At 40.0% G+C, this 26,086-nt stretch overlaps 1 protein-coding gene across 1 annotated transcript in view; it reads left to right on the forward strand.

The window, feature by feature from the left end:
• Positions 1-23,481, forward strand: part of FBXW11 (F-box and WD repeat domain containing 11) — a 99,067-nt gene extending 75,586 nt beyond the window's left edge. The window contains exons 6-12 of the mRNA XM_006864813.1: positions 6,646-6,783; positions 10,179-10,297; positions 14,293-14,542; positions 18,857-18,975; positions 20,963-21,073; positions 22,211-22,289; positions 23,320-23,481. Coding sequence (XP_006864875.1) covers positions 6,646-6,783; positions 10,179-10,297; positions 14,293-14,542; positions 18,857-18,975; positions 20,963-21,073; positions 22,211-22,289; positions 23,320-23,481 — 978 coding nt within the window. The remainder of the gene's footprint in view (positions 1-6,645; positions 6,784-10,178; positions 10,298-14,292; positions 14,543-18,856; positions 18,976-20,962; positions 21,074-22,210; positions 22,290-23,319) is intronic.
• Positions 23,482-26,086: the final 2,605 nt, after the last annotated feature.

Genomic DNA, 26,086 nt, shown 5'->3' on the forward strand with positions numbered 1-26,086 from the left:
AGTTGTTCCCATTTGTAGGTACTGTGGTGAGCACTTTACGTATAAAATCTCATTAGGTGCTTTATAATGTTTTTATTTTGGAGGTAGAGATTGGTTCCATTTGTATAGAGGAGGAAGCTGTAATACAGATGAGTCGTTTGCCAAAGCTGCTAATTGACCAGCCATAGGTACTTGCCACCACAATGGGCAGCCTTCCAGTTTTAAAAGTTGAGTTTTTCTTCAAAACAAAACAAAAAAACCTGGCTTATAAGCATATTCAGGTCAAAGTTGAGGTTGTTAAACATGGTGGTAGTTTGGGGGCAGGCAGAGTCAGCAGGAAATGCAGCTTTCTCTTGTGGGTGGCCCTGGGATGGAGAAGAGTATTGTCTCAGGAGTCACACAGGGTTGGTGTGCAGCAAATCAGTTCACTCCCTCATCGCCTTCTTGTTGATTTTGTGGCATTTAAAAACAAGGTGATTTATCTTGAGATTCAGAAATCTTTTTTTAATAAAAAATAGTTCTAAGTAGAACTTCCTAAAATTACTCTTCAATAATAACTTGCTAACTTTTCCTTTCAAAGTTCTGCAGTGGGCTTTAGAAAATTAGGATATTTCTCAGTATTGAGAAGCTAAACTGGCTGCTAACTTAACATTTGACTTGGAAGGGTAAGATAGTCTGAGGTTTAGAGGATCTTTTCAGAAGTGATGCCAGATGGTGATTCTCTGTCCAGGGATCTCGGGGGCTGGGGCTGATGGGGGCATTCCTCCAACCCCCTTTTCTGTAGTGCTCTCTGCTGCAGCTTCAGGGTAACAACCAAGTCACCCAGCTCTACACAACTTTTTATGGTGGCATTGTTGTTGGTGTTAGTGTTGTTGAGTCTTTTCCTACTCATAGCAACCCCCAGTGTAGGGTTTCCAAGTAGCGACTAATGGGGTTTGAACTGCTGACCTTGCAGTTAGCCGTCACTGGTGCTTATCTTACAGCATTACACCACAAGAAATTCTTTTTGGTATAAAGATTTTACCCACTGTCTCTTTAAATTAAAAAAAAGGTGTGTGTGTGTGTATGTTTTTTGTTGTTTTTTTGTGGTTAAGGACAAACTCCTATGGAATAGTAAATGTGTCTTTTCTAATCATTGAAATATACAGAGCAAGAAAGCTACTCACTGGCTCAGTAACATTTTGAAGCAATTGTTGTATGTGTTTTTAACCTAAGAACAATGGTACAGTTTTTTTTTTTTTTCTTTACAAAAAATAACACCTGATATGCATGTTGTGGGATTTGTTGTATATTCATTTTTGTAATATTTTGGTCTCATATGGAGTCATAAATTCTTAGGCAACTCTCTGTGCCCTCCCGGATGTAGGCTGAGCATTGGTAACTACAGCCAAGAGTCGCCGGCCATGAATAAAACATGTCACCAGTGCATCTGCCTCTTAAGTCAGCATTTTCCTGGTGTGCTTACCATGTTCACGTGGTTCAGTTACTATCTAAAAATAAATTATTTTTTAAACTATTTCAAGCGTTGAATTTAGTTTAAGAAATTCTTTATAGTTTGGATTCCTCCCCCTGCCCCTTTCCCAGTTTGCCCTCCTCCCTTTTTTTAAAAAAGTTTTTGTATACAGGCAGTTCTGTTGTCTGCTGAAATAGAGTCAACATAAGTAGAGTTGAATAAATTTGTTTTTTTGAGGTGGGGGTTGGGGGGTGGGATAGGGCACTGAAATGTGGTTTTATCCATCTGACATTTTCCAAACTCACTAGAGATGTTGCTGTTGGCTGGAACAGTCCAGCTTGGTGTAGTAGATGGACAGGTGCACATTTTCTTGCTCTTCACGTCTTTGTGCCACTTCTTTACACCCCTGGGTGTTAGAAGTATGCTACTCTGCCCTCTCTCGAGACTGTGCGTAGAAACTCCTTGAGGGCAGAGATTCTATTTCCAGGACCATGTGTGTTAAGAATGGGAGCCACAGATAGGGAACATTACCCTTTCAAAGTATGAGAGTAAGTTAAAATACATTGCTACAAATTCATAGAAACCTTTATTAAACAAAGCTATCAAAATATCAAGATATTGTTTCACGATATAACTACCATCTAGGTCTATACACTTCTGAAGGCAGAATTTCCATCTCTCGAAAAACTGGACATTGAATAAGGAAGACCGTAGAGGAATTGATGCTTTAGAGTTATGGTGTTGGAGGAGAATACTGAAAGTGCTATGGGCTGCCAAAAGAACCAATAGATCCATTTTGGAAGAAGTGCAGCCAGAGTGCTCTTTAGAGGCCAAGATGGCCAAACTTGGTCTCTCATGCTTCGGACATATTGTCAGGAGGGACCAGCCGCTGGAGAAGAATATCATGTTTGGTAAGATGGAGGGTCAGAGAAAAAAAGGAAAGATGGATTGGCCAAGTGGCAGCATCGATGGATTCAGGTGTGGCAACAGTAGCAAGGTTGGCCCAGGATTGGGCAGTGTTTTGTTCTGCTGTGCATAAGGTCACTATGGGTCAGTACTGACCTTGATGGCACCTAACAACAGCAACAACTCTTACCCAAAAGGTTGGAAGTTCAAGTTCACCAGCTGCTCCTCGAAAACCCTATACAGGGTCACTATGGGTTGGAGCCAACTCGACAGCACTTCACAACAGCAACCCTTACCCAAAGAATTCTGCACTCACTGAATTTTTACACCACGTCAAAATGTCAGTTTGGGCATCTTTAAGGGACTCAAATTGTGTTCTTTTCAATGTTCTTGGAGTTTTCAGAACCAAAAGAAGCATAAAGGCAAAATCAGGCTTGTACAGTGGATTATGAAGTTTCCCAAAGAAATTATTAATATTTTTAAGATACGTTTTTTAATATCTTAATTGTGAAGTGAGTGAAGGTTAACAGACAAGATCATCAGCCTTACTTTCAACCAGTCTTACATTTTGTTCATCTAAGTGTTTATAGTCCCCCACCCCACCCCCGCAACAACAGTTATACTGCTTCCTCCCTGTGATTTTCCTTTTTTATCTTACTTTTCACAAATCAAGAAAGCAGAAATATTTGCTGTACACACACAAAACAAAAAATATATATTCCTTTAAATGTCCATATGGCACATTTTGCAAGCCAACCTCTTTTCCACAGGCACAAAGCCTTTCTCAGTCCGTGGACCTATATAGTCCTTTGTTGCTCTGTCTCTCTGCATCATCGCCTCTGCCACCGTCTTTACTGTCAACTCTTGTCTAGGTAGGATCACATGCTCCACTCATGTTCTTCCTTCTTGATGTTTCTGGGATCCTCTGTCCCTAAAATGAAAGATTAACTACTCCCCAATTTTAGTTACAAGTCTTCTACAATTGCAGTTGTGACAGTTGCTATTGATCCTGATAACAATTACAGCTGAATCACAAAATCCTATCAGCATCATCTTCCAACCCCTTTTATTACCAGATCAGTCTGTTAAAGAGGAAAACTATTCAGTGGGAATTCTACATTACCCCTGTTGTTCTGAAACTAAACACACTCATGAACGCTGGTAAGCCAGGCACTTTGTGGCTTTATGTTTTTGTTGAGTGCCATTGAGTCGATTCTGACCCATAGCGATCCTGTATAGGATTTTCAAGGAGCAGCTGGTGAATTTGAACCACCGACCTTGCATTTCAAACGGCTTTGCAGTCTGGCGCATTAACCCACAGCACCACACCAGGACTCCATTTCTTTATAGCCCACCATTTTTGATAACTGATGTGTAAGTTGCCCGTCCCTATCAACCCAGTGCACTGAGGAGACAAGCTTGATCCTTGATATGAAGAATCCTTTCATCTCACTTGGAATTTTGAGCAGCTGCATCCATAAGTAAAGGTCCAGTTCATCACATTGTAGCAGTTTACACTTGCTCGGAGTATCAAGCATCTTTATTTTCATATGGCTGAGTTCCCAGAGAAATTCTTGTAGGAAAGCTCTGATACCCTTGAAGAATGAGCACTGCAGTGGTGGAAAAAAATTCCTCAGCACAATTTTCGTGGCCTTTTCCTCACCAGTGTAGTTTTAAATTTTCTTAGAACTACTTCCTAAGCCCCTGTGATCATCCTGCGTCTGAGAAAATCTATCAAGATGATCCATTTGTAATTCCATAAAATAATCCCAGTAACCTTTGGAGCTGACTTCTCTGCCTGGAATTTAACCATTAACCAGCTCAGTAAAACTTAACCTCAGAAGTCATGGTTTTGATTGGAATTTTTTTTTTTTTTTTAAAGCACTCTAACAAGACTAAGACAAGTGTATCATTGAGAGAATTTGTTTGCAGCCAGTCACTGATTGCAGAGATATGTTTAAGCATGAAATAAACCTGTGCATGTATGAACTGGAACCCTAGTAGCAATACTTGTTTATTTACCCTTGTGTACATGTGCGTGTGTGTGTCTGTTCCAGGGTTGTTATGGGTCAGAACCCAACTCGACAGCACTTAACAACAACACGTGTGTGTGTCAGTATCTACAACCCTCCATTTATTTTTTCTGTGAAGGTAGAACAGTAATTCCTGCTGCAGAGTTGTGTTAATTAAATTAAACAGCTATTGCATGAAACACATTTTGTTGTTGTTGTTGTTAGGTGCCATCGAGTTACTTACCAACTCATAGTGATCCTGTGCACAACAGAAAGAAACAACTGCCCAGTCCTGGACCAACCTCACAATTCTGCCACTTTGCCAATCCATCTCGCTGGGGGTCTTCCTCTTTTTCTCTGACCCTCCACCTTACCAAACATTGATATCCTTCTCCAGCAACTGGTCCCTCCTGACAATATGTCTGTAGCATAGTACATGACACATAGCATTCAGAAGATTTTAACATTTCAGAGCATATACCAGCATGCTACCTTCAAAGTATGAGGAAATACTGTTTGTTAGATATCAATACAGCCAGTAATGAAGTGCTTATTGTGGACAAAGATGCAATTTATCTTTTTTCTTCAATAAAACAAGTAAAAGTTCCTCTGCAGTAATAATCTTTCAAACTCTACCCTGAAATGAGTGTAACCAGTTACTGTCTGCTAATTTCAAGGATCAGGAATTGAGAGTTAGTTTGTTCTTAGTAGAAACACTAACATTTGATCCTAAAAAATCTTCCCTGTCTACTACTAAAGGTTAGGTTTTTCAGGGCTCTGAACATGCCCCCATTGTGCATTCAACTTCCCGGGGTCCCAGTCTCTCGTGCGTGTTCTCACCTTTGAGTCCTGCAGCACTTGCCTCTGTTATCCCTTTTTTGGTGGTATGTCTTTTCTTCCTGAAGTTAGCATGGATCTTTTTATGTTCTACATTCACTGCTTCAAGAACTAGGACTCATCTACCTATTCTTCTTTATGGGCGTTCCATATTTCCAGCTCATTCAGTTACTAGCTTTGTGGCCTCAGTCATATTAAACTCTGCTTCCTAGTTTGTAAATGGGAAGTAATAAGAACTTCTTCCCAAGGTTATTATGTGGATTATGTAACTAAATAAATTTAGGTTATTTGTTTACTTGATTCCAGTACTTTGTGCATCCTTTGACTTTAGTTTGCTTCCTATTGATCTGGGATCTTTCCAGGACCTGGGCCTTGCATAGTACTTGGAATATACTTTTTGTTGCTAAGTACCGTTGAGTTATTTCTGATTCATAGTGTTTCCAAGGAGTGGCTGGTGGGTTTGAACGGCCAACTTTGTCTTTAGCCAATCAGTGCTTATCCTACAGAGCCATACCAGGATTCCTGGAATATACTAGCATCTCAGTACCATTGCATGAATGATGAGAGAATGAGAGTCCAAGGCTGAAATGTATCATTCTTACTCTTAAGTTAATGTCAGTCTGATGAGAGATTAAAAGTGATAACAAAATTCCTTTTATAGTTACTGTTGTTGGTAAGTGCCACCGAGTTGGTTCTGACTCATAGCGACCCTGTATAAGGTTTTCAAGGAGCAGCTGGTGAGTTTGAATCGCCAACCTTGTGGTTTAAACCTACCTCGCAGTTGGTCCAGTGCATTATCCCACTGCACCACACCAGGACTTCTCATTTTATAGTTGATATGTAATAGTATCTTTTCTCAGTAATCGAGATAATTTGGATAGGTATATAGGTGGTTGGTATATAGGTTGTTGGCATAGTCCTGGTGTGGCGCCGTGGGTTAATGTGCCACTCTGCAAAGCCATTTGAACTGCAAGGTCAGTGGCTCAAGCTCTCCAGCTGCTCCTTGGAAATCCTATAATGGGTTGTTATGGGTCGGAATTGACTCAACGGCACTTAATAACAACATAGGTTGTTAGTATATGCTTGATGATGGTGGTGGTGGTCTTTTGCTAAATACTTTAACTGGTGTTAGCGGGAGAGAGTATTTATTTGTATATTTTGGGTGCAAATGGCATTCTTCAAACTTACTGAATTCTGTCTGGGCTATTTTACTCAAACCTAACCCAAAGTCCATTGGCAAGCTTATGTTAGTTGCCAGACAGGGAAAGTTTGAGAAAAAACATAGTTGTACTCAGCGTCTTACTTGGAAAAGGGCATGATTCCTCTCCACAGACAGTTATGCAAACCAAGAATGGGGGATCATTCCTATGCTGTTTCTGGACGCAAACCCAAGTCTGAAGCTATTTAATAGAACGGTTGATTTATAACAACTCATCTTTCCCTCTCTTTTTTCCCTAGACTATAGAATCTAATTGGCGGTGTGGACGGCACAACTTGCAGAGGATTCAGTGCCGCTCTGAAAATAGTAAAGGTGTCTACTGTTTACAGTATGATGATGAAAAAATTATCAGTGGCCTACGAGATAATTCTATTAAGGTGAGTGACTGCATTTTGTTTGTAGTATTTTTAGAAATACTGGTTATATGTTAGACACCAGATATGACAATCTCTCCATTTACTCTAGATTGTTTCTTATCTACTTGACAGCTCTCAATGTGGTTCTAAAGAGCTAGAGCCAGAGCTTTTCTCTATAGCTAACACAAGACCCCTGGATTATCTCATTCCTTATCCTACTCTGAGCACATTCACATTCTGTATTCTGTATTTAGGTGCAAATAGAAAATACCCTGGTATCACAGGACTCTTGATTACCGTGGCCTGCTGATTGAAGTATTGTTAGCTGGCCTGTAAATCAAAGTCCTTACCTTTTAATGGGTTCTGAGAAGGAGTCAGATGAGGCACAGAAGAAACATACAGTGGTCTCTTTTGTTTTTATTCACCTTTCAATAGCAGATTAATTGTGAACAATTATCCATGTTAAAATCATCTAGTTGGTGGCTGTCAATTGATTGTTTTTTTTTTTTTTACATTGTAATTTATATTCTCGTATGTGAGAATACATTGAGTAGCCTTAAACAAATTTGATTTTTCTTTAGTTTTAATTTACACAGGAAAACTCGCTGTTTCTGGTGTAAAGTTTTGTGAGTTTTGACAAGCACATACCAAAAGGAATTCTGCAGATGCGAATCTAAAGAATGGTAATACACATTTTAGGCAAAGAACACTTTCCTTCAAGAAAATTTAGAAAACATGGCATGCAGATTCCATAGCACATAAAAGGTTCTGAGGAGGCCAGCACAGAGATGTCAGTGTTTCTCAACTTACCAAACGTATTTGACCACAGAACTCTGCTTTTATGTAATACTTATTGATAGCCCTAACCCGTGACCACAAATGTGAGGGGTCTTCAAAAATGTTCATGGAGAAATTTAATTAAAAGATAATGTTAATTTTTTTTTTTTTTTTGACCCTATGTAGGGTTCCCAAGGAGCAGCTTATGTGTTTGAACTGCTGACCTTGTAGTTCGCAGTCCAGTGTTGATCCTAGAGTGTCTCACCAGGACTATCTCTCTCTCATATATATATATAAGAGAGTGTGTGTGTGTCCTGGTGTGGTGCTTGTGGGTTAATGCACTGAACTGCAAAGTCAGTTTGAACTGCAAGGTTGGCAGTTCAAGCTTACTAGCTACTCTTCAGAAATCCTATACAAGGTCGCTATGGGTCGGAACTGACTAGATGGCACCTAACAACAACACATATGTGTGTGTTGTTGTTCTTAAGTGCTGTCAAGTCAGTTCCGACTCATAGGACCCAGCACAGGACTTCGAAGAGCAACTGCTGGATTTAAACTGTCAACTTTGTGGTCCTCATCTGCAGTCCAATGCTGATCCCACAGTGCCAAATTAAAATGACCATGAATTAAAGAAAAAGAAAACAGAAGACTGAAAAGCCTAGGAAAATAATTTGTGTTTAATTTTAGGTCTAATGTCTGCCAAATGCAAGGTCAGAAAGTACAATTCAGTCTAATTTTAAAGTTGCATTTTTGCAGATGCATATGTGTATCTGTTGTTGTTACTCATAGCGATCCTACACACAGCACAATGAAACGCTGTGTCATCCTCACAACTGTTACTAATATAATTTTTTCATGAAGTTTTGAAGCCCCCTTGTATAGTCTAGAAGACTGATTTATTCCTATGTAATTTTAGTCATTCTGCTGTAAGATATAGAAAAGAATGGTTTAACAAAGCATAGGCTGGCCCTGAGCTTTCAGTTCACTTACTGAATGTGTTTCTAAAGGATTAGTTAACAGAGATACACTTGTATTTAAATGAATGGCTTAGAAGGCTTAGGAATGATTTGTCCATTTGATTGGTAAGACATATAGTAGTATAGCAGAAATGCACTATAGAGAGATGACCTAGTTGAGTGATTGGAAACCTTTTATATTTAATTCCCCACCAGTCCTGGGCACTAATAGCTCTTTTCAGAATAACTTGGTTTCTACTAGGTCAGAACTAACAAGCAAACCTTGCTACCATACTACTCCAACCCACTACCATCACATCAGTCCCAGCTCGACACTAATGCCAATAGCACTGTAATATGTTTGCCATTTGCAGTAGACTTCAGGGAAACTGCACATTATTGTAGTAGTGTTTTTCCAGTGAAGAAACAGGTACATAGTTTATGTTTAACAGTCCAATCTCTGAAAATATCAGTTCTCATCTCCCTTTACATTATGGATAATACTGAAATTTGGAAGACTAGTAAGATAGATAGGAGACTTCTTGTGTGGCATTGTAGGATCAACACTGGACTGTGAACCACAATATCGGTGGTTCAAACCCAACCCTGGACTGTGAACCACAATATCGGTGGTTGAGAAACCAACAGCTGCTTCTTGAAAACCCTGTACACGATCGCTATGAGTCGGAACCAACTCGATGGCACTTCACAACAACAGCAGGAATGTAAAAAGAAGGGTGAAAGTAAACACTCCCATGTGCAAAAGCATCTATTATTGTTTTACTTTTGATTTGTTTTCTCTTTTAAGAATAAATAGCAGTGATATTACTATGTAGACTCTTTATTTTGAAAATTTAGTACCAATATATGGCATCTTGGTGGCATGGTGGTTAAAGCATTAGACTGTTAACTACAAGGTCGGTGGTCCAAATTTACCCCATCTCTGTGGGAGAAAGATGAGACAGACTATCAGCTCCCGTAAAACTTCACAATCTTGGAAGCTCTAAGGAGTTCTGCTCTGTTGTAAAGGATCACTGTTACGGCAGAGGACTAGGCATTGTACTTTCTCATTAAAAAGCCTTTGGAAATTTTCTATAATGTTGAGCATTCCAACATCTCAGTTTTCCTTTCCTTTTTTTTAAAATAAACATCCATGATAGAGTAAGGGATATGAACTTTTCAATCCTCTTGATAGATGCTGTCAAGTTGATATCCAGATGGTGAGCCAACTCGTTTCACAGATCTTATTTTTAAAAAGCCAATTATATACAGGCTGTTGATAAGTATAGTGAGTATAATGCTGAAAAAGGTATAAAGTAAACAAAATCTTATGTCTATTATGGATGGCAACATTTGCTCCTTTTTCCTTCTTTTCATTTCCTATCTGTTTGGCATATACCTTGTCTTACTTACTGTAATGGGAATCCTGGTGTGGTCCTGCGGTTCAATACTCTGGACCACAAGGCCGATTTGAACCACAAGGTTGTCAGTTCAAACTCACCAGCCGCTCCTTGGAAACCATGTACGGGATTGCTATGAGTCCGAACCAACTTGACGGCACTTAATAACAACAATTTACTGTAACAGAGTTATGTTATATTTTATTTAGAAAATAAGGTCAGGCAATAACGTTTATCAAAATGACTTTCTAAATAATTTTTATTGTGAATCTTATCTCAATAGATTTGGGATAAAACCAGCTTGGAATGTTTGAAAGTATTAACGGGCCACACAGGCTCTGTCCTTTGTCTCCAGTATGATGAACGTGTCATTGTAACTGGCTCTTCAGACTCAACAGTAAGGTGAGGTTTCATCCATCTGAACGTCTATGCTTTGCATGAGATACCTGTGTCTTCATCATTTTTCAGACAACCTCCCTCTTCTTGTACATTTCCCTTCCCATCACCCAATTAACATGAATCTATTCTCTAACCCTGCACAGGGTTTCCAGTGCTGTAAATTTTTACTGGAGCAGAATGCCTCATCTTTCTCCTGTAGAACTGCTGGTAGTTTCGAACTGCTAGCCTTAAGGTTGGCATCCCGAATCTCAACGAAATGGAACGCATAAACATCAATACCTTAGGCATTAGTGAGAGCTGAAATGGACTGGTATTGGCCATTTTGAATCTGACAACCACATGGTGTACTATGCCGGGATTGACAAATTTAAGAGGAATGGTGTTGCATTCATTGTCAAAAAGAACATATCCAGATCAGTCATGAGGTACAATGCTGTAAGTGATAGGATAATATCCATGCGCCTACAGGGAAGACCAGTTAATACCACTATTATTGAAGTTTACGCACCAACCACTAAAGCCAATAAGGATGAAATATAAGAATTCTACCAACTTTTTCAATCTGAAATTGATCAAACATGCAATCAAGATGTATTGATCTTTACTGGTGATTGGAATGCAAAGATTGGGAGCAAAGAGGAGGGATCAGTTGTTGGAAAATATGGCCTTGGTGATAAAAATGATACTGGAGAACGCATGATAGAATTCTGCAAAATCAATGATTTGTTCATTTCAAATATCTTCTTTAGACAGCATACGAGACGACTATACAGATGGACCTCACCAGATGGAATACATAGAAGTCAAATTGACTATATCTATGGAAAGAGAAGATGGAAAACTCCATATCATCAGTGAAAACAAGGCCAGGGGTAGACTGTGGAACAGACCATCAATTACTCATATGCAAATTCAAACTGAAGCTGAAGAAAATGAAAACAAGTCCACAAAATATGACCTTGAATATATCCCACCTAAATTTTAGAGATCATCTGAAGAACAGAGTTGATACATTAAAACACTAAAGACCAAAGACCAGAAGAGTTGTGGGATGACATCAAGAACATCATACATGAAGAAAGCAAAAAATCATTGAGAAGATAAGAAAGAAGGAAAAGGTCAAAATGGATATCAGATGAGATGCAGAAACTTGCTCTCCAGTGTAGAGATGCTAAAGCAAACGGAAGAAATGAGGAGGTCCAAGAGCAGAACAAAAAATTTCAAAGATCAGCTTGAGTAGATAAAGCCAAATATTACAACAAAATATGCAAAGATCTGGAATCAGAAAACCGAAAAGAAAGAACACACTCAGCATTTCTCAAGCTGGGGAAACTGAAGAAAAAATTCAAGCCTCAACTTTCTTTATTGAAAGATTCTCTGGGCAAATTATTGAATGATGCAGAAAGCATCAAGAAAAGATGGAAGGAATACACAGAGTCACTGTACCAGAAGGAAATAGTTCATATTCAACTGTTTCAAGAGGTAGCATATGATCAAGATCAAATGATCCTGAAGGAGGAAATCTAAGGTGCATTGAAGGAACTGGCAAAGAACAAGGCACCAGGAATTGATGGAATCAAAATAGAAATCTTTCAAGAAAATGAGGCGGCACAGGAGGCACTCATTCATCTCTGCCAAGAAATTTGGAAGACAGCTATCTGGCTGACTGATTGGAAGACATCTATATTTGTGCCCATTCCAAAGAGAGGTAACCCAACAGAATGCGGAAATCATCGGACAATCTCTTTGCTATCCCATGCAAGTAAAGTTTGGGTAAAGGTAATACAGAAATGGCTACAATCATACATTGACAGAGAACTTCCAGAGGTCCAAGCCAGATTCAGAAGAGGCCGTGGAATGAGGGATATCATTGCTGATGTCTGATGGATCTTGGCTGAAAGCAGAGAATATTAGAAAGATGTTTACCTGTGCTTTATTGACTATGCAAAGGCTTTCGATTGTGTGGACAACATTGTGAACGGTGACTATTCCGGAACACTTAACTGTGCTCATGAGGAATCTGTACCTGGACCAAGAGGCAGTTGTTCAAACAGAACATAGGAACACTGAATGTTTAAAAATTAAGAAAGGTGTGCGACAAGGTTGTATTCTTTCACCATATTTATTCAACCTGTATGCTGAGCAAATCATCCGAGAAGCTGGGTTCTATGAAGAAAAATGTGGCATCAGGATTGGAGGAAGACTCATTAACAACCTGCGATATGCAGATGATTCAACCTTGCTTGCTGAAAGTGAAATGGACTTGAAACATTTACTGATGAAGATCAAAGAGCACAACCTTCGGTATGGATTGCATCTCAATGTCAGGAAAACAAAAATCCTCACCACTGGACCAATAAACAACATTCTTATCAATGGAGAAAAGATTGAAGTTGTCAAGGACTTCAATCTTGGATCAACTATCAACACTCATGGAAGCAGCAGTCAAGAACTCAAATGACGTATTGCATTAGGCAAATCTGCACAAGACCTTTTTAAAGTGTTGAAGAGCAAAGATGTCAGCTGCCTCCATCTTTTTGCTATTGTAAATTGTACTGCTATGAACATTGGTGTGCATGTTATGGCTTGTTTTTCTTGTGGGTAAATCCTAAATAGTGGAATTGCTGGCTCCTAAGGTATTTCTGTTTCCAACCTTCTGAGGAAGTGCCATATTGCTTTCCAGAGAGTTTGGACCATTTTGCAAGCCCACCAGCAATGCAGGAGCGTTGTTTGCACATGTTTTTATATGCTGTCGTTCAAAATTACTGGAGATGTAGATACATTTCAGCAAAGTAAGCAGGAAAGTTAATTTTGGTAAAGTGGGTTCTTTTGTCTTTGTGGAAACCCTAGTATGGCACAAACAGGTAAGCACTGGACAGGTAGCCAGAAAATTGGCTATTGGAGCCCACCCAGAGATGCCTCAGAAGACAGGCCTAGTACTCTGCTTCTAAAAAGCCACTGCTTCAGAAACTACGGAGTAGTTCTGCTGTGCACACGAGTTAGAATTGATCTGATGGCAACTAACAACAATAACATTGCTGTCCATTAGAAGGGGGGCCACATGCTTTCCTGTAAAATCAGATTGTCTGATATAGGCTAGCTGTCTCTGCCTGCTAGACTGTCGCCCAGAGCAGAGAGAAGGGAGGCAGATATTCTAGCAAAATGGTGGGCAGCAAGCACTGGAGCAAGGACATTTCCCCACATAGTATGGGCTTTGGAGTCAGGTGTGGTGTTGAGCAGTGCTGTTGGCTTGGGGAAGGCCTGCAGTGCGGAGGAGGAGAGGTCTCTTTTGGGCTGAGCCAGATACTGAAGAGCAATGTCTTACAGGAGCCATCCAGCCTGTCCTTGGGTTCCCACTTTCACCTCCTTTCACTTCTTTCCTTTGTTCGCTTTCTGTGCTGGTCCCTTTCCCATCCCTTCTGCTCTATTTTCACTGACTCAGGTTCTGGGTCGCTGCCTCTGTCACCAGTCATGTCTCCAACTCAGAAGTCCGAGTCTTTCCTCCTCTGCTCTATATGAAAATGGCTTCTTGGGAGACAGGTACCAATAGCTGTGATGTGAGAGGGCTGCCTTTAAGAACTCTGTGTTCCAGGGTGAAACACTTAGGAGGCTTTGTTCCTGAAGAGTTACGTATTCCCCAATTCTCCAGCCTCCACATTCCTTCCTGTCATTTCAAACTCACTGCAATGTCCACTCACTTAAGGAGCCATCTTTTGCCATTAACGCTAGCCTGTAAATACACTCTCCTAATTCTTGATTGTCAAAAAGCCTAATCCTTGGCAGAACTAGAATTCATGTTCTGTGACACTATCTCAACACTGCTCAACAAATGAAAAAATTGCATCTGGGGGTTCCTGTTGAGAATGTACCTAAGTATCAGGTCCCAGCTGCCAAACAGAAATAGAGTCCACAGCACCTGGTCTGCTGATAGAGTGGGTCCAGAGCTTAGACACAACAGTCTGAGTAAGTAAGCACCATGCTCTTCTGTTGTCACCTAGAGTCTGGGATGTGAACACGGGTGAAGTTCTCAACACGCTGATCCACCACAATGAGGCTGTACTGCACTTACGCTTCAGCAATGGACTCATGGTGACCTGTTCCAAGGACCGCTCCATCGCCGTGTGGGACATGGCATCTGCCACTGATATCACTTTACGCCGTGTCCTGGTTGGCCATCGTGCTGCTGTCAACGTAGTAGATTTTGATGATAAATACATTGTGTCTGCCTCCGGTGACAGAACTATCAAAGTAAGTGTGTTTGCTGTCATGCCTTTTAGAATATATAGAAAGCAGTTGGCTTCTACCAGCTGGGTACCTAACTGGATCTTATTCTCCTCTGTTTTTGTTCAGGATCCCTTGAGGCCATTCCATTCCTCAGACTCCCATAGTCACAGCAAGATAGGGGGGAATGGGTCGTGAGTCCAAGGTAGAGAACAGTCCTCTATCCAATGACATTGTTGGTAACATTTTTTAAGGGGAAGAGCGCTAACATACACTACCATCTCACAGAACCCTGTGGTCTAGGGTGATACATAACCCGCTGCCATCGAGTTGATTTCAACTCATAATAGTGACCCTGTGTGGACTGAAAATCTTTATGGGAACAGACAGCCTCATCTGTCTCCTGTGGAACAGATGGTGGGCTTGAACTGCTGACCTCGTGGTTAGCCACCCAACGCTTAACCCACAGCACCACAAGGGTGATCCATTGTTGTTGTTGTTAAGTGCCATCGAGTCGGTTTTGACTCATATATATGGTAAATAGTGTTCATAGCTTTCTTGTGCTTTTATAGCAACATTGTTGATACATAATTCACTCACCATAAAATTCACCTTTCACTGGTGTTTAGTATATTCACAATGTTGTGTAACATCCTTACTTTCTGATTCCAGAACATTTTCATTATCACCACCCTCACCCCACCACCCACCTCCAAATGAGTAAAATAAGAAACTCCCTACACGTTAGCAGTCTCTACTCATTTTCTTCCCCTGGTTCCTGGCAACCACTAATCAACTCTGTCTCTCTGGATTTACCCATTCTAGACAGTTCATGTAAATGTAATCATACTGTATGTGGCCTTTTGTGTCTGGCTTTTTTTTTTTTTTTTTAATAAACGTATCATAATGTTTTCAATGTTCATCCATTTTGTAACATGTATCAATACTTTATTCCTTTTTTAGATCCTAAGAATATTCCATTTTATGTATATACTATTGGCGCTGTGGGTTAATGCGCCAGACTGCAAAGCCGTTTGAACTGCAAGGTTGGCGGTTCAAGCTCACCAGCTGCTCCTTGGAAACCCTATACAGGGTCGCTATGGGTCAGAATCGACTTGATGGCACTTAACAACAACAACAACAACAACAGTTTAATCATTTATCAGTTTATGAACATTTGACTTGTTCCCACTTTCTGCCTGTTTGGAATAATTTTGTTAGGAATATTGGCGTACAAATTTATATTGGCATATATCTGGGAGTGGAATTGCTAGATTATATGGTGGTAACTTTGGAGTCCTGGTGTGGCACTGTAGAATAAGCACTGGACTGCTGACTGAAGGGTCCGAGGCTCAAACTTCCAGCCGCTCCTCAAAACCTTATATAGGGTGGCTATGAGTCAGAACTGACTTAATTTACCTTAACAATAACAAAACAGTAACAGTATGTCTTAACATTTTGAGGAATTGCCAAACTGTTTTCCAGAGTGACATTTTACAATTCCACCAGCAATGTGTTAGGGTTCCAATTTCTGCACATTCTTACCAATACATTTTGTTATCTTTGTTTTTAATACGTTTGTTGATGATTTGTATAGCTTACTTACTTTTTCTTGTTCAGTTATAAAAGTTCTTTTTGCATTTTGGACTCAAGTTCCTTGTCAGATAACATGATTTGCACCTATTTTCACCCATTCTGTGGATTATTTTTTTACGTTCTTGATGGTGCCCTGTGTTCTCTGCAGCACGAAAGGTTTAAGTTTTGATGAACTCCAGTTTCTCTAATTTTTTTCTTTAGTTCCCTAAGCTTTTGCTGTCATATTTAAGAACCCATTTCCTAATCCAAGGTCACAAAGATTCGCTCTAGTGTTTTTTTCTAAGAGTTTTATACTTTTACATTTAGATCTTTGATCCATTTTGAGTTAATATTTTTCCTATTCAAAACGGGAGAGGTCCATGTAGATTTCCAGTTCCGCTAATGTTAACACAGCTACAGATGCAACTGGTAAAATAATCAGGGGCACTCTTTGCATCTCCCTAGTTGGTTTGTAATTATTGTGTGTCTGTGAACATTTAAGTCTTGCAGGAGATTCACAAGAGGAGATTATTTGTTCCACATATATAGTATTAGGAGCAATGTGTCCAAACAAGTGGAGCTAGGTGTTCAAGAAGCTTGTTGTAAAAGAGGAGGACATGAAGGGTGAAGCTTTTTCATATCAGTTACATATGGTTTGACATGCCTCCTGGCATTAAAATATAATATCTGGCCCAAAGTCTTCTGTTAAGCAAGTGAATGTCAGAACCTTCCAGGAGATGATCTCTTTGAAGAGCTTAAGGTTTGGAGACTTCACTGTTTCTCTCTGTTTTACTCTGTTTTATTATCGTTCAGCAGCCAAGAAGAGTTTTTACTTTCCAATCTCTCCCCCAGCCTCCCAGCTTTGAGTTAGAAGAGATTGTCAAAAAGCATGGCTACAAAATTACCGCAATGTTTGTTTTTTAAACAAAAAGATGTGAAGCTATTGTTCTCAACATCTCCTCCATTTGACCTATATATACACTGTTGAAGGGGGTATTTTCTATCTCTCTAATCCTTTCCCAAAGAATTCTGTGCTGTTTGATTTACACCAGATTAAAATGGCAGTTTTGGCATACTTAATGGATTCACATTACGCTCTTTTAAAATGTTCTTTGAGTTTTGGAAACAAAGGAGTCTGAAGAGTCAAAAACAGAGTAAAGTTTCCTAACGAAATTCTCAGAGGACAGTCATTGCTACCCTCAAAGAATGAACAGGTATATAGTCATGATAAAAACAAATTCCTCAGCATAACTTTGCTGGCTTTTTTCTGCAAATAAATCCATGGATGTGGTGGAGCATACAGGGTCAAAGATATGAAAACTTTTAGCTACATCCAGAAACCTTGAGGGAATGATTCTTTGGGCCTGGGAGTGAAGCATCATAGTCTCAGGGGTAGGGCACCAAGGTCAATTTGATTAACATTATCCACAGAAACAATTCTCTCTACATCCTGCTTTGGTTAGTAGTGACTAGGGTCTTAGAAGCTTGTGAGCAGCCATCTAAGGTACAACTATTTGTCTCTCCCTGTCTCTAGAAAAGAAGTGTGGAAATCAAAGACACATGGTAACAGTTAGTCCGGTGGACTGTTAGACCATGGCAACATCAGTTTCTACAACCATGAGATCAGAAGAAGTAGATGGTGCCTGGCTACCACTACCAACTGTTCTGAGAAGGATCACAATAAAAGGCCCTGAATAGAGTAGGAGAAAGATGTCGAACAACACTGAAAATCATAAAAAAGATAGGCTTACTGGTCAGATAGAGATTGGTGGAACCCCTGAGACTGTGGCCCCTGGTCACCCTTCAAGTCTGGAAATGAACTCACCTCCATGGGTCAATTTTTAGCCACTCAAAGATAAGGCTATAGGGGGGGAACAGTGGCTTTATAAAGGTATACACACCTTAGAAAATAAAATCAGCCATTTTGTATCAAAAGGGCAGTATTTGCCCAAGGACAATTTTCAGAAAGGGTAGGAAAGAAGGAGGAATGGAAACAAAAAACCACAGGAAAGAAGTGTAGAAGAGATGTTTCATTGTGAGGATTGCAGCCAGTGAGATGAAACAAAATGAGTATGAATGATCTGTCTGATGAAAAATTGATCTGCTCTGCAAACTTTACCCAGTTCACAATTTAAAAAACAGCACTTAAAAATCAAAAATCAAAACTATATTAAAAAAAAAAAAGTTGAAGTACCTTTTGGGGTCTCAGAAAATAGCCACCATAACCTTCTGAGCTGGCCTCTCTACCTTGGTATTAACCTGACCCAGTTTCTGAACTTCAGCCACGTTTTCTTCATTTGTCGAGTTTGACAGTCCTCTCTATTGGCTCATCTTTGAGTCCTCCCAAACCTGAAAACATTTGATCCATCTACAAGCTGTTGTTTTATGTGGATAGCATTCCTTTAAACAGTTAACAAACCTTCAGTGATTTGGAAAGATGTCCACTTGAGTTTTGTTAAAACGTTGACCTCAAAACCAAATTATTCCATGCTTGTTTACTTTTTGTTGTTGTTGTTTACTTTTTTAAGGCACGCTAGTGAGACTAATAAGGTATTACTGACAGAACTTGTCTGCAGGTATCCACGCGTTGCAGAGATGTGTGAACTGGAACCATGTATCAGTGCTATTTGTGACTTAATACTTGTGTTTATTTCATAAACAAGTAAATTTGTGCTGTTCTCAGAAACTCCCATTTTTAAAAAAAGATATATGATGGGAAGATTTTTCTGTATTCATTTTTCAAAATACCCTAATTTGTTAATACAGGTCTGGAGCACAAGTACCTGTGAATTTGTTCGTACTCTCAATGGGCACAAGCGAGGCATTGCCTGTCTGCAGTACAGGGATCGACTGGTTGTTAGTGGATCATCAGATAATACCATTAGGTGAGTAGAAATTGGTGTTTCAACAAAACGGGATTTTTTTCATTATAGTGTCTTGACTTATTTCCTAATCCTAACACTCAAAAGACAGCATAAATGAGGTAGCTCAGATAAGAGAACTTCAGGTAACTCTGGCTCTCAAAACTAGAGAGGGTGAACTGTACACCCTGAGTTTTCTTCCAAGACTCCCCCAGTACATCAGGCTTTATAATCCCCTTTCTACCCAGGATCACTTAACCACCACCTCAGAGCACGGTCAGATGTTCCAGCTTGACTCCTTTTGCTTTCCTCCTCCCTGACAGATGGTGTGCGCTGCCTTGCTCGCTCCCAAGGCTGCATTGCAAAACCAGCCTCTCCTATTTAAGTCATTTGGCTTGCCTTTCTTTCTCTTCCTTCCTAATACTCTCCATGCTTTCTAGTAATTATGATCATCCTTGAAACACTCATTCATATTAAGAACTTCCCTTAGCTGTCGGTCTAATTTTTCCAAGTCAGGTTTTCACCATGGTGTAGTGTCTTTACATAATTAACTTTGGGGTTTACAACCAAGTAGCTTAATGCATGGGCAAAATCAGAATTGATTGAAGGTTTATGTTTTATAAGGAGAGAAAACAAAGTATGCAGAAAAACAGGGTTTCAGTAGCTGTAATTTTTTGTTTAAAGGTATAAAAGTTTAGAATTTGAATCACTGTTGTGGTGTACTCAATCATGCTTTGTGGTGTTAACGGTTGCAATAAACAATCGTTCACTTTCTTATTGCAGTCCCTGAGAAAAATAATTAGTAATGAGTATTGTTCTACAGTTTACAGGTGAGAACCACCTTGGAATCCTATTGGCAGTACTAAATGAGTCTGTGCACAGTAGGTTCTGGAAACCATCATCACACAGACTGGCTGAGGGAGATTGGTTAATGTTCATTGATGTATGATAGGAGCTACTGGTGGAGAGGAGAGGTCATTATACGTCAGCATGCCAGTTTTCTTTTGTATATGCTGGTTGCTGTGATTTGTTTTTGTAAATAATGTAGAAAAAGCAATGGCACTAGAAAAGTAGAAAAAGACTCTACAATCATTGTATATGTTGTTATAAAAATCATATGCAGAGAGAAAGGTAAGAGTTAGCCACTGGGATTGAAACTTTGCACCCCTGCCATCAAGGAATGGGGGTTCCTAAGCCACATCAGGAGATGGAGCCCACCATGCTCGTCTTCTAGTTCTAATATCAGTGGATCTTAAACTCCAGGCATTTCCAACCTGGGGTGGAAGCCTGACCTCCTGGCAGTAGTATCACCTCCTTGCCCCATCCCACAGACGCACACTCTTTCTCCACTACCTCATTCCACCCCGCATGCAGGTACTCTTTCTCCTTTACTGTCTGTAATATGTGTCTCCTCCAGGAAAATCCTTCGTAGACCAGTTAGCTACATGTTTTCATCTGTTCAGAGACATAAAGAGAAAGCCCAAACACCAAACCCCTTGCCATCATTGATGGATTCCAACTCATGATGTCATCATAGAGTAGAACTGCTTTACTAGGGCTGTCATCTTTACAGAAACCAATCTCCAGACCTTTCTTCCACAGTGCCACTAGTGGGTTCAGACTGCCAACCTTTCAGTTACTATTAGAGCATAAACTGCACCACCAGGGACCAATTATCGAAAGAATTGCCTAGGGATTAAATATGATTAAAGGTTTTGTTTGTTGATCTATTCAAATAGTAAAAGCATGCTCATGATTTTAAAAAAGTTTCAAGCTGTATGAAATCAAATACAATGGAAAGTAGTGCTTCCTCCCAAGTGAATGCTTAAAAGCACACTCATGCTACAAATGTATTTATAACTTTGAATATGTATAGTGTGGACTGGGAGTGAGATGAAAATAAAGACTTGTAGGATAGAGAAAATCCCACAAGGTACATATATAAAGAATTTGAGGACAGTGTGAATCATGTGTGGGAAGTTGTTTCACTGAGGTCTGGTTTTCATTCAAGGTTATGGGATATTGAATGTGGCGCCTGCCTAAGAGTCCTAGAGGGACATGAAGAATTGGTCCGCTGCATCCGGTTTGACAACAAGAGGATTGTCAGTGGGGCCTATGATGGGTCTGTATTTCCAACTTTGAAATGTGTTGCAGTAACTGTATCAGAAAGAAAGAGAAGTGTATCAGAAAGGAAGCAGCTGTGCAGGGGCCAGGCCCAGAGCTAGGTACTTTCTGCGTAAATGGTAGATGGCAGGTGTTGTGAGGAGGCTTCATAAAGTGTGTAGAAAAATAGTATGGACAGATAATGGAACTTTCCCGTGAGCTTTCTAAAGCCCCTGCCCATTATATCCAGTTAATCAGGTAAGGATACCCAAGCCCCAACAATGCCCAATCAGAGCCACTGTGATGCTGAAGCCGATGCTTTTGACCACATGTCAATTCAGCGAGTAACTTACACAGTGAGGGTTGTGAGTCCTTGGCATGTGTATGTAAGTTGGATGATAAATGTATGTGTGTGTGTGTTTGGTAAATTGAACAGATCCTCTAAAAAGGCTTTCTGACCTTTTAAATGAGCAAATGGCAACTGTAAACATGATGCACACCTCACAGACGATTTAGTTGATCTGTCAGTGTTTGCTTAGCTTTCAGAAAGGTATCTTTGGAATTTCACACAGAGCCCTAGCCTCTGTCAGCAGCACCTACTCGGCCCCAGAGAGTCCTGTGATTAATGAATTTCGTGACATAGATTATCAAGTCAGGAATTGAATTCAGATAACCTGAAATTATTTTCTTGTCTCTCTTAAAATAACATTTCTTCAAAATTGCAGCAATTCTGAGTATGTATAGGTACCCCTTCCCCCAATCAAAATCAACTGTGATTGGTGCAGATAATTTGTAAAACATAAGCATGTTTCCCTGTTAGCTTTTATTTTGGAGATTTTATTATGGTTTGGATGAAAGCCACATTGGCTTTTATTATCCCCAAACCCATTCTCATTGAGTTGATTTCTGACTCATACTGACTGTGTATAGGGTTTCCAAGGCTGCCAGTCTTTATGGGAGCAGATTCCCCTTTCCTCTACAGACGGAGCAGCTGTGGGTTTAAAGTGCTGACCATGTAGTTAGCAGCTCAGTGCTTATCTGACAGGCCACCTTACCTTTTATAACAGGCAGTACCTTAGGTTCTTTTTCTGTCAAGAAAATGCAGATATACTTGTATATAACTTTCCCACTAATCACGGTCTCATTTCCTTTCCAGGAAAATTAAAGTTTGGGACTTGCAAGCTGCTCTTGACCCTCGAGCCCCTGCAAGCACTTTGTGTTTGCGCACACTGGTGGTACGTGATCTGTTGAATTGGGCTGGGGGCAGGCAGTAGACCTGCGTGGGTATACTACAGTGAAGCTTGTGTGTCTCACAACATGACTTCAGGAAGATTCATGGCTCTGTTAATTTTGTGTAACTAAAATCAGAATATTTGACACTTATACTATTATGAACTCTTTCCTAAGGAGTGGTCTTGCAATTTAAAATATGAAAGCAGACATTCTCATTTAGCAGGTTTTCTCATAGAGTACACAATACTCCCTTCCTATGGGTTTGGGAGAATTCTTAATATGGACTTTTGTGGTTATGTTGTATTTTTAGAACACATTTTTTGTATACTAGTACAATAGAATTTTCCTCAATTTGTATTCTTAGGAATATTCTTAGGCACATAGGAATATTTTGTATGTTAATTTTGTTTTTAGCAATCTTCCTAAACTCAATTTCTGATAGTCTTGTTGAATCTGCCCTATTTTTGAGGTGACTGTTACTTGAAAATATTGATGCAGTTTTTTGTTTTTTTTTCATTCGTTTTATCTTTCTCTGTTTCATTGTTTCTTGCATTAACATGGAGAGCTATAGTTAGGCCCATTCTTGTTTTCCTCTTGATTTAATGAGAATGTTTCTAATGTTTCAGCATTCATTTTGATGTTAGTTCTGGCTTCAGATATTCTTGATCTACTTTGACATATTAATGGGCCAGGACCTGGGATACAAGCTTCAGTAAAAGAAAATTATCTAGAAGGAAAAAAAAAAAAAAAAAGATTTTTGGGGTGAAGGACAAAGCTTATTAGATTCTGGAAAGTTGTTTGGGAAGCCTATGTTAAATCCCTCACGGTGAGTTGTTGTTGTTGTTGTTAAGTGCCGTCAAGTTGATTCTGACTCATAGCGACCCGGTATAGGGTTTCCAAGGAGAGCCTGGTGGATTTGAACTGCTGACCTTGTGGTTCACAGTCCAGTGCTGATTCTACAGCGCCACACCAGGTGAGATAAGAGGGATTATAAAGCTTTCATTTTATTCATTAAGCTATTATATTTCATAGGAACATTCTGGACGTGTGTTTCGGCTACAGTTTGATGAGTTTCAGATCATCAGCAGCTCCCATGATGACACTATTTTGATTTGGGATTTCTTAAATGTGCCTCCCAGTGCCCAGAATGAGACCCGTTCTCCCTCCAGAACATACACTTACATCTCCAGATAACAGTCCGCACTTTTACCCATTTCAGGTGAGTGCTTGCTTTCATTTTTGCTGATTGCATTCATGTTCCCTTTCGGAGGAAATTCTGTGATTTGGGTTTTTCTGTGTTGTGATCCCAGGTGGTTAGTCTCTCAAGATGTGTCAGCTTTTGCAGTGCTGTAGTATAAGACTGGATCTTTGTACCAATATCAGTTGCCATAAATCATTTCTGATTCCTGGAAAACCTCCATGGGTGTATAAGGAAATCATACTCCATAGGTTTTGAATGATTAGTGAGTGCTCAGAGTAGTCCTTTTTCTGAAGTGTCTTTGGGTGGACTCACTGTACCAACCTTTCCGTTAGGGTTAATCATTTGCACCGCCCAACGACTCCCAAAGAGTTTTATCACATCAAAAGATGCTCTAAATTGGAATCTTGCGTATTGTGAGATTTCACATCGAAAGACAATGTGATTCCTGTTTTTTTAAGAATGTCTTTCCTAAATGGTTTTCCTGGACATATCAGTAAGTTCCCTGAGTCCTGTTTTGAGTACAGGAATATTCTTTGTCTTTCCTGTCCTCCAGGTCTTTCTTTTATTAAAAAAAGAAAATCGCCACCAATAAAACACTGAAATTTCACTCCCACCCCTAAATCCAACCACCATCACCATTCCCTAGACAGTGAATAATCAAAAGAAGAGTATTTGTTGAGATGCCACCTAAAAGCTCTTTTTTCATCCATTAGCTGCAAAGGAGAAGCCAAATCCTTTTCTCTGGTTGCAGGAGACTTTCTAACATCCTTGGTCATCAGCATATTCCATGATTACCCCGGGATGTCTAGTCTGGAGGATGGAAGCCTAACTTGGCTGTGTCTTAGAAACTTACAACCATGGTTATCTGGAGCAGTAGTTTCTAACTCTGGAGAATTTTGCAAAGGGCCACTGAATCCTGTCCACATTAAACTTTGTAGATTGAGTAAATATGCTTGCATTTATCTGTACTACTATATATCTGTAAATCTTTACGGGAGCAGAAAGCCTCATCTTTCTCCCGCGGAACAGCTGGTAGTTTCGAACTGCTGACCCTGAGTTTAGCAGCCCAATTTGTAACCACTACGCTACCAGAGCTCCTTTACGTATCAGGTAATGTAGTGGTTACAAATTGGGCTGTGAACCAGCTGTTTCACGGAAGAAAGATGAGGCTTTCTGCTCCCGTGAAGATTTACAGCCTCGGAAACTCCGTACAGGGTCTCTATGAGTCGGAACTGACTCCATGGTACATAACAACAACAACATATTATATGTAGGGAGTCCTGGTATGGTGCTGTGGGCTAATGCGTTGGACTTCAAAGTCGTTTGAACTGCACGGTTGGTGGTTCAAGGTCACTAACTGCTCCTAGGAAACCTTATACAGGGTTACTATGGGTCAGAACCGACTCTACGACACATCACAAAAGCATTAATATATATGTATATCATCATTATTATGATTAATACAATTCTTAATTTATTTTAAAAGATTACTTAATTCTTGGTAGCTTTTTATCATCATATATTTTTCTGTTCATTGAATATTGAGAATGTTGTTGTTGTTAAGTCTATATAGTTGGTTCCAACTCTTAGGGACCCTGTACAGGGTTTCCAAGGAGTGACTGATGGGTTTGAACTGCCAACCTTACAGTTCAAACTGACCCTGGGGTCCAGTGCTTACCTGCAGTGCCACACTAGAGACTTTCCTAGTCAGTTGGGAAACTGTTTCCTCTCTTGGTCTTTTTCTTTTCCCTCTTCAGCCCACCCTTCATCGAGCTACCCATTAGGGGTAAGCTTAGCCTATGTTCTGCTATTCTTCTGCTTCACTGTCTGCCTGTTGCCTTTAGGGCCAGACCTTAATGAACTACTTAGATAAGCCAGCAGAAGTTTCAACACATATTAATTATCTTTGCTTTCTATCTCCCTTCCCCACCCCCCATTCTCACCCTAGTCTCCCATTACATCCCCAAATTCCCTACTCCACTCACCCTGAATTCTGTTGGATTTCCTTAATCACACTTTAGTAGTTCAGATGTGTCTGCCTTGCATTATCATGGCTATGTAGACACCTCCCTCCTCCCATTTCATTTAATGTCTTCTTTGGTGATGAAATTGTTTGTATGCCTGACTTCCGCACAGATCTGAGATCTCTGTGTTTCGTGGAGCCTGGTGTCTAATGTAATGTCTTGTGTATTGTAAGTACCCATTGGTGTTGGTTGCACAAGTGGCACCCAGGGCCAGCATAATGTCTCTGTGCTTCTTTTCTTAGGCTACACGAAATGTGCCCATAAATCAGTAAATTTGAAACTAGTTAGTACATTTATACAGCTACCTTCATCAAATGTGAAGGAAACAACTGAGGTAACAGGTAAAATGAATGACTTGAACTGGCTTAAATCCCCACGTTTGCCTCCCTTTGCCATGTCACCTTCACGGTGCTGTTTTCTTCTTTAAAAAAAATAAATAAAGTTTAGCTCATGCACTCTTGTTGCTGTTGTTTGTGTCAAAGTCAATTCCAATGTATGATGACCCCATGTGCTACAGAGAATAACGACTCTCTGGGTTTTCTTGGCTGTGATCCTCATGGGAGAAGGTCACCAG

Source organism: Chrysochloris asiatica, unplaced genomic scaffold, assembly GCF_000296735.1.
Source record: "Chrysochloris asiatica unplaced genomic scaffold, ChrAsi1.0 scaffold00071, whole genome shotgun sequence".
In the NCBI taxonomy this organism is placed as follows: Eukaryota; Metazoa; Chordata; class Mammalia; order Afrosoricida; family Chrysochloridae; genus Chrysochloris; species Chrysochloris asiatica.